General features: G+C 42.5%; 1 protein-coding gene across 3 annotated transcripts in view; it reads left to right on the top strand.

Moving 5' to 3' along the window:
* The window catches only part of LOC119437032 (mitochondrial amidoxime-reducing component 1-like), a 35,517-nt gene extending 18,845 nt beyond the window's left edge, over nt 1-16,672 (top strand). For all 3 annotated transcript variants that reach the window (XM_049660237.1, XM_037704096.2, XM_037704097.2), the window contains exons 3-8: nt 480-656; nt 7,906-8,053; nt 11,502-11,648; nt 11,715-11,776; nt 16,056-16,127; nt 16,207-16,672. In XM_049660237.1, coding sequence (XP_049516194.1) covers nt 480-656; nt 7,906-8,053; nt 11,502-11,648; nt 11,715-11,776; nt 16,056-16,127; nt 16,207-16,351 — 751 coding nt within the window. In that variant the 3' untranslated portion in view covers nt 16,352-16,672. The remainder of the gene's footprint in view (nt 1-479; nt 657-7,905; nt 8,054-11,501; nt 11,649-11,714; nt 11,777-16,055; nt 16,128-16,206) is intronic.
* Nucleotides 16,673-17,143: the final 471 nt, after the last annotated feature.

The following is a 17,143-nucleotide window of genomic DNA, read 5'->3' on the forward strand; positions in this document are numbered from 1 at the left end:
AATCATATCATAAGAAGCCAACAAACAATGACACCAAGGACAACATAGAGGAAATTAGTTTAATTTACTTTAATGAAATTACTTTAATTCCATTAATTTATCATTTCATTAATTCAATTAGTAAGTACAATTAATTTCCCCTATGTTGTCCTTGGTGTCATTGTTTGTTGGCTTCTTATGATGTAGGTGTAGTGGTTTTTGTTAATGGAGAGCAGTTGGCCATGTGGTGGCAGTTTGAATGAGATAGTAGAGAAAAAATTACCCAAGAAGAGTGCCAACTAATTGTTATTTTTTATTAATGGCCATTTCATGTTAACAGTTCCTCCATAACCTCAACCTGCAACCACAACCTGCAAACGTATGGCGATAATATTTTTGAACTATAATATGCACTGTTGCTCTTAGAGTGTTATGATGACTCATCCGAAGTCACACCTAGCTGCTTCTTTAAGAAATAATTGTTATTTTTATTTTTGTAGGTTTATGTTGATTGTGAAAGGAGACAACTTTATTTCAATGCGTGAGGAGCCCCGCCTTGGCCTGATCAAGACGAGTTTTGAAAATGGCAAATTGACACTGATGGCTGATGGTCACCCACCACTTGTCATCGATGTCTGTGACCCGGATGAACTAAGCAAGCCTTCTTTTACTGTCAGGCAAGTAATCTCACATTTCTTCCCCTGCTGCTGAGTACTGGTAAAACACTTGAGTGGGCAAGATGTTGTATATCCTCCACTCACCCTCCCCTAACCCAAGATTTTTGTCAGCCGCTCAAGGCACAAAAAACTTTATTTTTTCTGCTTTTGCACTTGACTGCATAGAGCTCGAACAAATATGGTGTGCATTGCTGACTCACATTAATTGTAATATTGTTCCTCATCATGCTCATTAATTACAAGGGCTGTTAGTAGAAACTCTCATATGGTGTCTTCATAAAACTGCTCTGCAGCTTTTTTTAGGCTTTTTATTAACTTGCTTTTATACTCTCACTGCAACAGCTATTGTCTGATGCAAAAGTTGCTAACCTTCCAAATGTTTATAGTAGTGCCATTCTGTGTGAAACACAACAGTCGTTCTATCCCAGTTGTGGCAGCCACATTCCGATGGGGGCTGAATGCAAAAACACTCGTGTACCGTGCATTGAGTAAACGTTAACGAACCCCTGGTGGTCAAAATTAATCTGAAGCCCCTCCACTACGGTGTGCCTCATAGTCAGATCTTGGTTTTGGTATGCAAAACACCAGAATTTTAATTTTAAGGACAACAGTTGTGTTTTCTCAAGATACTAGCAGTCATGTTCCTCTAGCTCTGTTATTTGTTTGGTTTGTTTGACATAACCAACCATTGTTGGTAACCTTTCTTTCTTTTTTTTATCAACATTTTAACAAGGTCGTCAGGTTGCAGCCCAAAATAATAAATGTTTAATGGGAAGTCATCAAGTGATAATGATAGTGGTGATGAATTGCTCGGCATTTTGTATTTTTTATGTTTTCATTGGTCTTGGATGTCTTTCTTTGTATTTTTTAAGCTATGGCTTTAAATTATGTCCAGTGGCATTGAGTCAACAATCGGAATGGAAAAAAGAGAAAATAAGCCCAAATTTCCTAAAATGGTATCAGAGCTTAAGATTGTGCTTCACCTAGACAAGCAGCTTTGATGCACCCAGATGGCTCACTAATAGACCTTTTGCACAATGCAAACCCTGTGTTCACACAAGGCATCATTGGGGTCCTGTCACCATTGTGAAGGATAGTCTTCTGTGCGTGCAGTGGCGTAGCCAGGGGGGCACACCTGATATCAGTCATTATTCTAGTACTCAGTGCTCCCACTCCTGCGCCAAATGCGCCAGATTGCACCATACGAGATTTCCTGCACCATCCTGATAAAAATACACGATTTTGCGCCGAAGTGCGCCAAAATTTGTGCCTGCGCATTACGTGCGTGGCCACAGTGGCCCGCTAACGTGCATAGCGCGCATGAATAAAGCAGCTTCATAAATCGAACGGCGACCGATAATTCGGGCTCAATGAGGACCACCTGAAAGTACAAATAATTGGGAGCTGGAAATATCCAAATTCGTCAGAAAATAACTGAGTTTATTCCGCCAGTGGCTAAAAAAGACATTCTCGATTGACCACTTTCGGGGATTCATTCACTTTCGCAGGGTTTCGCGTCACTAGCGTCAGCGTCGGCATACTTGGTAGTCTGCCAGGAACGCTATCATCCATCGACGTGTCCAGTGCTAGTCGCGCGAAATGTCGTGAAAGTGAAAGTATCCCGAAAAGGGGATTGTCCAAAAATAAAGCCAAAGTTTGTCAACGCGGTCCTGTGGGGCACGTACGCTTGCCTAGGATCTGGTCAGTCCGTATCTCTACCATTGTTATTCTGTCGCCACAAATAGACGAAAGTACAATTAATGCATGCACCAAATCTTCAACCTTTGGCAACAGGACTGCGATTTTGTAGGGATGCCTTTTCCGCTGCCGCTCCTTGCGCTTCGTCAGTGGTATAAGAGCGGTGCTCCGCCTGCGTTATATGGTATCAGCCGGCAGAGAACCGTGGATGATAAGGGTGGCATATAGAATCGAGCGGAATGCATGGCTACAAAATCCCCGCGCAGGAGTCGACCGCGCTATCATAGCCGAATGACGGCGTTTTTTGTTTTGAAACAGTCAGTGTCCTCGTTGGCGGAGACATCGAGGCTATAGTCGGCGCCGCTTAAACAACACAAGTCGCAGCGACCACGACGCTAGTTCACACATCAATGAATAAATGGTGGACGCGAGGAGCCAACCCGAATGGCTTGCCGGAGTTCGCTTGCCCGACAGTTTGGGCGCGGTCTGTGTTGGATTCACTAGGCTTCGCTAGTTTCGGTTTCCAGCAGGTGTCGGCAACATGGCCAACCACCATGCTGCGGCGATGCCAGCGACGTATCAACGCCAAAATATTGCTATTTCCGCTCAACTCGGCGGTCAAATTAGCATGCAGTCATGCAGGCAGAGTCCGAATGATATAGAATGGCGTACGTTAAGGTGTCCGAAATTTCGGTCGTAAAATTTATGGGCCAGTGATGGTGCCTCAAAGTAATCCGAATAATCGAGCTTGTTTGAATTGCTGATGTCGAAATAATCGGTCGACGCCAGTTGTGAATCGGCCACTTGCCGAACAGAGGCTTCAGCTTTACGAGGAAAAACAGACCGTTGAAAAGTACCTGCTGTCATTTGAAGCAATGACTGAGTGTTACGAGGGGCTCATCAAGGCTAGCCTGGCTCAGAAAAGCATTGAGGACATTGTCTGGCCAGGTGTTTCTGACTGGTGCTAGAGCCTTGCTGAAAGCATAACAAAGTGTCAGCTGTCAATGAAAAAAATCATACGATGTAAAAGGCAACATCTGAGCAGCTTCACTAAACTTGAAGTAAACTAATTACAGCACACTGTGTGAACAGGTTTGTTGTCTTCATTTAAATTAAAGGGAAACTCATGTATTTAGAGGCAGAGCAACATTGTTTTACAGCAAGCAAATACTTTCAGGAATAACGCTTGTCAATTTTAAGTGTTTGAAATAGCTTAGGACGTGTTCAGCAGCTGGCATTTATTAGCTCCAAGGTGCTCTGAAATCTGTATCTGGATGCTTCAAACTGCTCCAATATTAAGATTTTGTTGCTCCAAAAATTGCTCCAAATCTCAGTTCCTCAGTGGCAGCACTGTAGTACTCCATCTTGCCTACTGTGTGCAGTGCAGAAAAAGCTACGGGTTTCATCAGCCAACCAGAACCAGAGGAAAGGCTCCTCCACTGTCTGCCTCTGATTTCCCTCTGCATGACTCCAGCTGAATGGAGGTATCATGGGATCATCTGTGGCTCACAATGGGCGAGCCCCCCTCCCTTTTCTAGAACACACAGCTGGCTCTCGTTACTGGTTGGCCAACGCTAGCCTGAGACTTGGCTGCACTGAATGGAGTTGGCAAGACGGAGTGCAGTTGCTGATGGGCAAAATTGCCCATTCAGCAGCTGTATCTTTTGCATGTGGACGTGGAAAATTGTTTAGTGTACTTGATTGCACTTTGTTGGCTTGAGTAGGTATGAGGCTACACTGCGAGACTTGCACGGTTAGGGCAAGCCCGTGGAGGGGGAGGGGGTCGGTTCATTTACTGTAAAGCTTTCTCAATAACAAAAGCCTCCACGACTGTTTTGGTGCACAGCCTACATGTGTGTTTGACATGCTGCAACTTTTGTGTTGCGATCCGTTATGGTGAGTGGCACGCGCTGCTATGAAAGTTGTGTGTGAATGACATGGTGGTACTGTTTTACACGGAGACTTGTGATGTCAATACTGTCAGTATGTGTCCCTGGTAGATAATCTAATTTGCAAGTAAGGAGTTTGCAAGAGGGATGCAGTATGCCTGCTCTCGTATTGGTCAGCAGTTTAGTGAAGCATGCCACAATGACTGATAACTACGGTTAGCAAATGCAGCAGGTTTACATAGGAGTATAGCCTGTCTTGCCTTGCTGGTAGCACATGTACAGACATGAGCAGCCTTGTCTAGAATGCGGGAATGGCGGCTTCCGGGGCTCTTCGGAGCCAGCCAGTGACGTCTGATGGTAGTTGCTGGGCCCAAACGTGCCCAACACCTACCGTTAGATGTCGGACCCAGCAGCTAGCGTTAGACATCGCTGGCTGGCTCCGGAGATCCCCGGAAGCCACTGTTCCTGCGCTCTAGACAAGGCTGCTTACGTACAAAAGTTTTCCCTCCACCATACCATTGTGTACTGCGTTTTGCTGCAATGTTTAGGTTCAAGGCAGCCTCATTTATAGTTAAATACTTGGGACCCGGAATTTTCCCTTTATATTGAGTCACCCAAGAAGGAAATGCGTAGGGTCTGTGAACAGAGCACTTTGCTACTTTATTAAATTAATGTGGAATTCCTTTAAAGAACTGCAGCCTTTTTCTGTGGCACCTCTCATTGTCCCCTTTGTAGTTTGGTGTCCTTAACATGATTTATTAAAACTAGTTTTCTCCTTAATGAATATTAGTCAGATAAGGTGTATGGCTCACTTGTATAACACTTTCTTTTTCTGCCCTTAAGCACCTACACTGTCACCTGCCAGCATTGCAGCCACTCCTATTGCTTTATATTTCTTCCTTCATGTGTCTGTATGTCATCCTTCAACAAGACCTCCAGGTGTTTGAATAGTTTGGTGGGCTCAAATTTAGGAGTATTCTTCCTCTTTGCTATTTTTGCACACATGCTTCTAAGAAATGCGGCCCTGGTGAATGATTGCAGTCTAGTACATACAAAAGTAAAAAAAAAAAAAGATTTGCTGTAGCATTATGTGCTTTAAGAGTGGGTGCTGAATCTGTCTAATGACATTAGATAAGCAGTATCAAAGCAGAATGTTGTGCATTCTGCTGTTCATGGTTTCATGGTCACCTAAGAACAACACTTGTTAACGTTTATTGTTTATATTTTTATTACTTTGTGTGAAGAGGAGTTGAGTGTTCTTTCTTTCTCTCTCTTTTTTTTTCTTTTTTTTTGCACTTCTATCTTTGGGAGAGTGCAGCTTTGAGAAACATGCACTTGCCTATGTACTGGCTCGTCCGCTTTTAGGGTGAACACGTGAGGTGTGGCCGCGCTCTGCAGATAGCCAGCCAGTGTAGCTGGTGTAGTCACGCTTTGAAGCAAAACTGTGCAGGTGCAGTTAGTCTGCTGAGACGGGGCTTCGTGTCGTCTGCTATGCGGGTACACCAAGCCTGTGCTGTGATGTTGTGAACAGGAGTTCGCTTTCAGTAATATATCACCACCGTCAGGAAGCCTGCCTTGCGTTTGTGTACCACATACAAAAGGCAGCCAGTTTCACCACCTTCAGCTCAATGAACTGCATCGATGCCAGTAAATATTTCTGACAGGTAAAACCAGTTTCACTTTTATCATTATCCCCAGCAGTTACAAAAGAAGCCAAATATACCTTTTCTCAAAGGATAAGTGTGCTCGTGTCAGTGCAGTTCATCTGACTTATGGTGGAGAATCTACCCGCAGTCTACATGCAACGTCTGGCTTCGCTTATGCAACTATATGCTCGTGTGAGCCAAGAATTCAGGTTACCAGAATACAAGCCTGGTGCACTTGAACAGTGTATCAGATGACATGAAGCTATACCGCTAGGCATCACTGCACCTGCACAGGTTTTTAATGCGTGGCCACCTTGGCTGCGTTGACGGACCGCAGAGCTAAGCCACGCACTTGCGTGTTTACCCTTAGAGTGGACGAGCCCATACATGACTCTTACCTCTTTTGTGTTGATCTTTAGTGCACCATTTTCTTTCCTAGGCTATGATTGTGAATCAAGTATTGTGTACCTGAAAGGAAGTTAGCTAGCTAAGAAGAAACCTATTTCATGCTCGAACTTCTTCGTGCTGTTTCTTGAACAGTTTCTGCATGTCGTTAAGATCTTTAATTACTGTCAAAATGTAAATGTGGTCACAAGTTCTTGTTCATATCAACTTTGAGTCTTATGCTTGAGTCATTGTGTATCGACTGTGGTGACCTATTTCAAGGATGAATGGATGTGAACGACTACTGCGATTTTACAACAGGTGTAAGGTAAGAAACTCAGTGAATGTAACATTATTGAAACGGTACACCTCTTTTCTGAATTGACCAAAAGCTTTCAGCATTTGGAATGTTGAAATTGACCATGAGTTGATCACTGTTGACAGTGCTTGCCATGCTAAGAGAACACAAACCTTTGAGAGCAGCCACTCGCAAGTTTTCATGGTCTTCCTATTTCTGTACTGTGCAGTTTACATATGGACATGGGAATTAAACAGACATGAGTACTGATTTTCATGAGCCTTTATTTTGGGTCACATGATCTTCATAAGAGGCATCTGATTGACAAAAGCGTGGACATGACAGTCACATGTGCCATGGTTGCAAGGCAACTAACCATGATTACAACTAGTAGCACTCTGTACAAACACAAATGAGATTCTCCACTTAAAAGCATCAATTCCTTTTTCATCTATGCGATTGACAAGACAATTGTGCATAAGTGTCTGGCCATGTCTGAAACCTCAGTAATCTCGCTTTCAAGTTTCTATGAATGTTTGCTTAAATACATTTTGCATGTAAACTTCCTAGCATACAACCAGGATTGGATCAGTGGATTGCCACTGATACTCTCAACATTGTTTGTACACCAGCCACTTCGGCTCATGCATTCTCTTCCTCAGCAGAGTGCAATGAGCTTCACACCAGCAGCACAGTAGGACTAGCGGTGTTTCAAAAATTGCCTAGATAATTGTAAAAACATGTTTTTAAACATGTTACTCTGTTTGTTGTGCAGGCTGATGACCTGCTTTGTCAGTTGTGCTTTCACCTCACTTGCATGAGTTCTAGAATGTAGCAAGACATGTACGTTTGCATTATCATTCATTCACAGTTGTGTTTATCATCTACACAGCATGACATGTCCTCATGTGCAATATGCAGCACTGTTCCTCCTTCACTCCAACACACACGTGCATGCACGTGCATGCACGTGTGCACAGACACATATGCATGTGCGTGCGACGAACAGATAGGCGGACAGCAATTAAAGGGCAGAGAAGTATGTCAGGCAAGCAATGCCTCCGGCCTGCTTCTCCAAGTATGGGTGAGGGCAATGAATGGGAAAGAGAGGTTGTGAAGATGATGATACCATAAAGGAACAGGCACGTACACACACACACACGAAAAAAATCTAGGCAGCATATTTTTCATGAACCTTGTCTCAAAATGATACTTTGTGGAAGAAGCAAAAAAATGTCATGCATCTTTGCATTTTGTACATTCTATTAAATTGAAGTTTCTGACCGTTGTCACTTTGCAAAGGCCAACATGGTGCTGTAATATTCTCTACACAGAATGCGGAAATTCAGCTACAATGCTGTGGAGGTGTCTGAAGAAGCATCAAAGTGGTTGGGGGAGTACCTCCAGAAAGATGATATTCGCCTTGTGAGAATAATTCTTGACCAAGAAGCACTTGACCGAGGAAGGAATTGCCCAATATCAGTATGATACATTTTATTTATATGCATGTTCTTTTTGTTATGACAATGCTACAAGAATATGGGACTGCTTGCTTTCAGTTGCTTTCAGCTGCCTTCACTGACATGCTTAGGCAGTGCATGGTGATGCATCCAAGCTTGCATGGGAGTGCTTGTTGCAATTAACATGACTGGAAATTTCCGTACTATCAAACATAATAAGCAATATTTGTTCTTCCAAGTGCCACTGTGCTGCAACATCACTAAAATTATATAGGGTGTACCAGCTAATGTTAGTCAAAAACAAAAAAGAAGGCACACATTTTTTTTTTTTTTTTGTGGAACAGCATGGCTAATGTTAGCTGTGACACACGGTGTATAAATGATAGCTAAGTAGTGTGTAGCCTACTGAGTTGCTGGCTTCAAATTTTTGTAACACACCAGCTTAAACAATAAGAGTAGGTACGTGAACAAGGCAAGCCTGAGCCTGGAGCCATTGTTTCAACAAGGAATCACAGTGAATAAGTAGGTGCATAGAGTAGGGTGAGGGCAGTTAAATTGCTCAAAGTGTGGGAGTTAAGTTGTGACAGGGAGGGGACGAGGGAGTGAGGTAGGGGTTGTGCTGCAGGTTCTTCAAAGAAGTAGCGGTAACAAAAACGTTAAAGAAGCTTCACGGTAAGCAGGTGTTGTCAATCCTGTGGGCATAGTTTTCCCAGAAAACAGGAAACGAGAAGAGATTTGCTTTGGCCACTTGAAAAACGAGCAATGAAAAAATTAAATAATAAAAAGTTATGCAGGTCCAATGGTGAAATCTATGTGAAGTGAAGCTTTAGTGAAGTGGATAATTAGATGCTTTACTACTAACAGCGATGCTTACAATTTTGTTTGCTTTCATCCTATGAAACCTGTAAACTCATGCAATGGTTTATGTTTATCCATCACAAACATCACAACTTAATTCTAATGCAATTTGAATGATGCTTTGTTTAAAATCTTGTGTCACAGTGTTACATGCCCACTCTGGAGAATTGGTCGAGAATTTGCACACACCAAGCGGCATATACCGAATGGCTTAAAAAGAACCAAAAAACTAAGTAAATCAAACAATTTATTAAATATAAGGCACTTTTCCATGAACAGGTTGGTGTGCTTTTGAGATACCCATGAGCCGACATTATATATTCAGGTTTTATGTAGGAATTTATTTTTATGTTATGCAGAATAGAGGTGCACTTACTTGCACTACTTTGTTGTTCTGTATACAAGGGTTATATAACTGAAGAAGTAACTTAGCGCAATAAAAAACACAGACACAAGAAAGGGAGACAAAGACGCTCTGTGGGTTACATAAGCCTGTTTGCTGGTACTTGCATTTGGCACTGATATAACCTTCGCATATATATCCACAAATATATCCGTCGAGATAACGACTGACTCAACAGCAGACGCCAAATCCTGGAGGGTGGGCAAAGACAGCTTCACTTAAATAGAAAGGTTAAGAAAAACTGAGTTGTATCAAGAGCTGTCTGGCTAAGAGTTACAATTGCAATTGGGAAAAATAAGTGCAAATTTGTCTTGTCAGAAGTTGGAGAGAGAAAATAGAGATTGACCAAATATAGCATATCTTAATAAATGAAGAAAAAACGTTCACATTCAGCTAAGACTGTTAAAGACTTATTTACAAAGAAAAGAAAGGGAAAAAATGGCTTGTGAGGGAAAAAAAATTAATGGGGCAAAGCATATACATTAGCTCTATTCCAACAAGATGTAAGACTAAACTTAGCACTGCTGGTTGTTCTTGAAATGGTGAGACATTCTGTTTATGCATGAATTAACACTTTCAACCCTGATTTGTGGTTCTTTGCCCATTAGGGTCCCCTTTTTTTTGATCTCCCGCAGGTTATGTAAGAATTCAGCAACCCTTCTAAAAAGGGGTAGATACATTTGAAATCTTGTTATTCCGTCTCGCCAAATCTTCAGTGCAGCAAAAGCTGCTGGTCTTGTCAGCCAACCAGGAATTAGGTTCAGCTGCCTTATTCAAGGAAGAAAAATTATGCAGATCCCACACATTGCGGGAATCATGTTAATGTGGATATGTGTCGAACAAATTAGTGATGAAATCTTTTAACTTTTTGGTTTGTGCTCACTTCCGCTATTTGAACTCGCAAAGAGGCCATCAGAAGCAGACTGATGCATACCCTCTAGTACCCGGTCTTATACCGCATGACTGTGATGTGAACCTCGCCAGTGCCATGTCTAGTAGAACACGTGACTCCATCTCAACACATCAGCACAATGAGAATGAGGAAACACCTGACACATGCGTGCAGCGCAGAACTAAATGCATTACCTGCTGTGTGTGAGAGAGAATACTTGATGTCGTTTGCAAACACCTGCCTACAACTGGTTTTGTGGGAGCACTGGTGCTGTAATTTAGGGAATACCTAACACCACTTGGGAGTACAAAGCATGGTTTATCACCATAGAGAGAACAAGGAAACAGGCACAACATGCCACTGAAGTAGACGCTACATCTGCTGGGTGTTGTGCCTGGGCCAAATTGGGCTGATCCTGAAAGCTGTGCAATGCCACATAAAACGCCTGAAAGCACCAATTACCACAGGAGAGGGATGAGAGAAACTGGCGTGCTCTCATCACCTTTGTATTTGTCGTTATGTGATGCAACACAAGTGCCAATCATCTCGGAACACAAGCTTGCACAAGAGAAGAACTGGTACGGTTGTTATTATGTCAAGCTATGTTTGGGGGGGGGGGGGGGAGTGTCTGTGGCCTTATGCTTAGAGATTTGGGCTGCTGCGTACCAGGACCCAAGTTCAAAGCCAGTCATCGGTCACATAGCTTCTTTATTATTATTGAGGCTGCAACTGAGGCTACCCGGCTAGACCTACGAAGAAAACCTGGAAATCAATCCTAATAATGCTTCGCATTAAAAATGAAGGGTTTATCCATTGTGTGCCACTTATCAAGCCGTGATTTTTTCTTTCAATTAGCATTTCCATATGAGAGAATTAGTCATTGATAATGGACAAGACATCACTGTAGTTCATAGTCCTGATCCACTGACATGGCCAGTACCTTTCGCCACACTGTGTGGAGTTGGTGAGATACTGTATGGAGTGAAATTTTTCACGAGTCTTGTTCTTATGTGGCTACTTTATTGAAAAATATTTTAGCGCTTATTGCAATGTAGATGTGCTCAATAAGGTCCTTAGGACTGCGCTCAGCTCCAGAGAGCGATTGTCACAGAAATACTTAACAGCTCTGGATTTCACATTAAGTATTTTCTCTCACTGCTTTAGATGCATACACAAAGAAGCCATGTAGACATTGCTTGGTTTACACAGCTCACTTAAAGCTCTCCCTTATGAAGAAGTTAAAGACGGGACTGAATGGCACATATTAAAGGCCACGTGCAGTAGACTATGCATCTAACATTCACATTTTTGTTTCAGTTGGTCTGTCATGATGAATCGGCATTTCATGTGCTGTCCAAAGGTTCACTTGATGACTTATTGTCGAGGCTTCCTCCAGGCAGCAACATTGGGCGGAAAAATTTTCGACCTGCCCTCTTTATTGATGAATGTGAAGCTTATGCAGAGGTAAGCAGATTTAACTTGAATAATTATTGTCTGAAATGGTGCTAAGGCTGTGTCTGCTATCTGTAGGACCATTGGGGCCGCATGAGGATTGGTGATGCAGAAATGGCCTTATCACATCGCACCACAAGGTAATACATTTATTTGTGCAGATTTCAGGGCTCATATATACCGGGTGTTTCAGCGAACACTCAAAAATTTTTAAAGATTGCCTGTGGCAGATAGCACAATTCTAGTTCATGAGCTGGTCTACTCGAAGAGGCGGACATTACTTGCACAAAAAATTGAAATGCATAATCAGTTAATTAACAAAAATTCACTAAATAAGATTTCTAAAACTTATTACCTTATGGCACATATTGCAATTTACAAATTCTAGCCGTGGAGTTACAAGGCAGATACACTTGGAACAAATTCTAAGGATGGCACTAGTTTCGAGATATTAATTCCCAAACTCTGCGGTGAAATGCATTGGTGTTCCAGTTACTTTTGTGCTTCAATGCATAAAACGACGTTTTGTTAAGAAAGTAACTGGAACGCCAATGCATTTTTTCACAAAGTTTGGGAATTAATGTCTCGAAACTGGTGTCATCCTGAGAATTCGTTCCAATTGGATCCGCCTTGCGAACTCTACGGCTAGAATTTGTAAATTTCAATATGGGCCATAAGGTGATTAGTTAGAAACTTAATTAGTGAATTTTTGGTAATTAGTTGATTATGCATTTAAATTTTTTGTGTGAGTAATGTCCGCTTGTTCGAGTAGACCGGCCATGTACTAGAATTGTGCTGTCTGCCACAGGCAACCTTTAAAAATTTTTGAAAGTGTTCGCTGGTGCATCCTGTATATAGCACCAGATATCAAAAGTTCCATTGTTTCGGTAACTTAAATATACCTAACTGTTCCTCAAACCTATAATATTTTATCCAAAGAAATTACTTCTAAGGTTGTTTTCACTTCTTTCATACATGAAACATTCTTTGGGATTATACACAATAACAGGAAATGGGCACCAGCCCCCTTTTCTCTCTGCATGCTACCAGACTCTTCGACTAGTGTGCTGCTAGTTTGGCATTTACTGAGGCTTTTGTGTTTAGGGATTCTGTAAATTCTGGAACACAAATACCGCAGTGTCATAAGAAGCCAACAAACAATGGCACCAAGGACAACATAGGGGAAATTACTTGTACTAATTGAATTAACGACATGATAAATTAATGAAAATGGATGAAAAAACAACTACTGTCCGCAGGTGAGGAACAATCCCACGTCTTCGCATTACGCGTGCGATGCTCTTACCATTGAGCTACCGCGGAGCCGTTTTCCTATCCACTTTCTGGGGTATTTATGTTTTACAGCTAGAACGAACCCTGGGAGTGTTAGCCAGCACCACCACTTGCAAACCATGGCAGCGGATGTGGAACATCCTTTCTGCCACAGGCGTCACGAGCACTTGATCTTCTTGGGTGATGGCAACTGGTCAATAAACCCACATATGCTACCTGAAGGCATCAATGTTGCCGGATTCGAGCCCTCGTTATGTAATGAGCGAGAAAAAAGGAAACCGAGGGGCCGGATTATTATTAATCATATCATAAGAAACCAACAAACAATGACACCAAAATGACACTATTTGGTGTCATTGTTTGTTGGCTTCTTATGATATGATTAATAATAATTGGGCCCCTCGGTTCCCTTTCTTCTCGTTCAATACCGCAATGTGTATCACGTACCATATTGAGGGCACTAAGGCGGAATAGGTCGGCACATACTTTGATGTCACTGGTGGAAAATCCCTGCACAAGCCTCCTCTAATTATGTGGCCATGACGTCGCTTCATCTGTGGATCTGTGGCAGGAGTGCCACAACAAAACAACATTCCTCCTCAGGTGCCTTCCTGAGCATAAACAGTGCAGTGAAATTTCTGGGTCGTGTCAGCCAAGGAGAAAAGCTATAACCCAAAGCGGAGCTTTTCCATTGTTTGTTTCTCATCGCCCTCATTACTGATTTGGCAGGCACCAGCCGTAGCTTTGATGTACTTTATTCTTTGAGATTTGTCATCTCGCTCTTTATTTCCTCCCCTCCTTCGTATCTTTCATTTCTATGTTTGTCTCCTCCTTTCTGAAGGGTAGGCAGGCGTTGTGCCCCTTCTGGTGGCAGTTGCCAGCCTTGCTTTCTCTTTCCTGTGTATATGGTTACAAATCAAATAATAATAATAATAATAATAATAATAATAATAATAATAATAATAATAATAATAGCTTCCGCTGCACTGCACTGAGTTGGTAAGACAAAGTATTGTCTCAATGTCAGAAACTCGAGAGACAAACTAAACGCACTTGCCAGAAGAAGCAGTAACAAGAATGGATGGCTTTTAATACCACACGCTAGACACTCTATATGTTTTTCACAAGTGCCGATATGTCTTGTTACGTCGTCGTCTTTGCTGCACTACAGACGCAGCAGTATGTATTTAAGTTTTGGGTGAATGGCACTCAAGCAAACCCTCATGTCGGGAACAAAGTGAGGAAATCACGTCGTGCTGGAGCACAGTGTCACCGCTACGCTGCCAAACAAAAGTTGCTAATGGAGTGCTAACTGTAACAAATGAAAGAAGCCTGCCAACGATATGATGTGACTGTTAATACTGAGGAGTAGTAGGACAAGGCTACGACAGAGACGTGAGGCCTTTCGTCAGTGTGCTTCACAATTACATTTGACAGCAGCTACAGATAAATACTTCACCAAGCATTTCGTTCAGTGCCTCTTCCAGTTGCTTGCAGTGTATGTGACCACTTTAGATGGCATGCTATGTTCGAAGGGCGTCTGGTTAAGATCGGTATGTCTGAAGCCGAGTTGAGATGTTTGGCAGGTCTACACTAAATGTCCCCAAGTGGACGTCCTCACAGGGAGGCTCACTGGACGTTTGCTGTGCAGTCGTAACTGGCACTATTTCTAAATTTACTTGAAAAGTTCAGGTATCTTACCAGGAACGTCAAAAGGATATTGCACTTGGGACACTTTTCGGCCCTGCACATAAAAATTCAGCCTCCCAGCTGGCTCGGTTTTTCAGTTTTCTGATCTCCAAAGCTATCACATCGCCAGCTCATGTGTACACTGTACTTAGCCTATTTGCTGATGCATTGACTTTGAAAACTTTATTTAGGTGAATATGCCACCTGTGCCGGGCTAGGAGGGTCTAAAAGAAGGGAACAGGCCATTGCACTTGCCTGTAATTGTGTGCGTACTTGATGTATTTGATGCTGCTGCCTGGGCATTCTGCTCTGCAGACAATGCATGCCACACATTGTGTTTGCTGCTAGGTTTGCCCCCTGGCTGGTTTTACCACTGGCATGGCTGGTTTTTCGCTTATAGTGCCAGCGGCCGGTAGAAGCTAGGAAGTGTGAGGGAAAAAAACAACTACAGAGTTTATCATCTCAAAACTGCACAATGGGTTATGAGGGACGCTGTAGTAGAGGGCTTCGGATTAATTTTGATCACCTGGGGTTTCTTAATGTGCACTCAAGTCATGGTACACAAGTATTTTGGCATTCCGTCATCATCAAAATGTGACTGCAGCAGCCAGGTATCCGACCCACTACTATGTGCTCAACAGTGTGATGCCATAGTGACTGAGCCACGTCGGCTAATCGCACCACTTTCAAAGAGTACAACAAATATATTTTTTGCCACATCATGCCCTCCAAAAGCTGACGACACTGTCTGTAAACCAGAAAATGAACAAAAATAAATAAAAGGAGGCAATGACCGCTTAAACGTTTTAAACGTTTTAAGCATCCTTGTGATGTTTGAATTAATGAGTTTTTAGTGTACTTGGCCTCAACCTGTGCTCCAAGAAAGGTTTGTGCCCTTTGGGGCTTATCTTGTCCCCAGACATTAATCACCATCTATCTTGCATGCCTTTCCTTTCTTTAACTCTGTGCACATGGTAGTTCCAGGCCATGAATGGCATGTGCGTTATCAGTGTGAAATGGCATTCTTGACAGGAAAGTAGTGAGAGCTGGGTTTTCAAGAAAGAAAACGCATGCAAGACAGATGACCAATATTGTTTGAGGACGAGATACATCTCAAAGGATGCAAACATTTTTTCAGAGCGTGGCGCAGTGGGAACTATAGCATATCTTCGCAATGGAAACGTTCACATGCAAAAAAACTGGACGCCTATTTAGACCATGTAGTTCAAAGAATTTTATATTCTGCGCATGCTCTTTTTGTGGAGCTATCGCATGGTGACAATAGCACTGCAACAGTTGTGAAATTCAGCGATTTTTGTCATATTATATCTTTGCATTTTTGTTGGATAGATATAGGCCTGAGACAGTGCCAATTTGAGCTCATTGCTTTGCTTAGACACTCTTTTTCCAGTCTCAAATGATGACTTTGCACAACAGGTGCCTTGTTACAACTGTTGATCAAGATGCCGGCGTCAGGACTGACAAGGAGCCCTTGGTCACATTGCGGAAGTAAGCACGTTGTGCTGTCCATACTCAAGTGATGTTGTTGCTGGAGTGCACTTGCTGTGACTGTCTCTTTATCTTGCAGGTACAGAGTGGACAAGTCACCTAAAGGCATTAAAAAGTATGAGCATCAGCCCCTGTTTGGTATCAGCACCTATCACATCAAAGATGGCAGGGTTAAGGTTGGAGACACAGTATACGCAGTGGTATCACCAGAGCCTCTTCTGTGAGAATGCAGTTCTATAAGCCAGCACTGCGGTGTGTGTGATTTTCCCTGCTGATTTTAAATGCTATAGTAGCTTCTTTAGTTTAGGGGTGTCATGCGCTTATTTGAAACCTTCTGACATGAAATCATGGATGCTTGCTTATCAGTGTGACTTTGTTATGGTGTTAATAGTGCCTAGTATTGTTCATTAATGGAATTGCTGGTGTTTATTTACAATGGTGATGTTGTTATTACTTTTGTTGGTACTATATTTATGGTTTGCTTCTGAGTCTCGAGTTGCAATTGGTCTTTGTAGTGCTGTCATTAAATGCATTTTAACATGGCAGCTGCTTTGAGAGTGTCTGCATTCATTTATGATGGTGATATGAGAGACTATTTCGATGTGTGGACATGAATTTTCATGTGTTCATTACATAGCTGTACAAGCACAGTGTGGTTGCATGGGCATAGTGCGCAGGGGGAATGAAAAGAAATGCGAATGCAGATCATGGGGTCTGAGCATTGTCTCGTCCTCTACCATATGAAAATATTTATCAGCAGCAGCTTATCTAACACTCAAGCATAGCCTTGGGGAACTTGCAGGTAGGAAGCGTTGCAATGCTCACAACAAACTGCATGTTCCAGTGTTCATGTTTCCTTTTATTGTGTATTAGGAGTGTCAAAGTTGAAAAAAGTGTAAGTGTGGGAATCCGGTCATGTGGTATATATATCGCAATGAAGAGCGCACGGACAAGGGCAGGCAAATCGCCGATTCGATGCCTGCAGTGTGAGCCACACAGGCTTCCAGCTTTTCCTG

The sequence above is a fragment of the Dermacentor silvarum genome, chromosome 1 (assembly GCF_013339745.2).
Source record: "Dermacentor silvarum isolate Dsil-2018 chromosome 1, BIME_Dsil_1.4, whole genome shotgun sequence".
In the NCBI taxonomy this organism is placed as follows: domain Eukaryota; kingdom Metazoa; phylum Arthropoda; class Arachnida; order Ixodida; family Ixodidae; genus Dermacentor; species Dermacentor silvarum.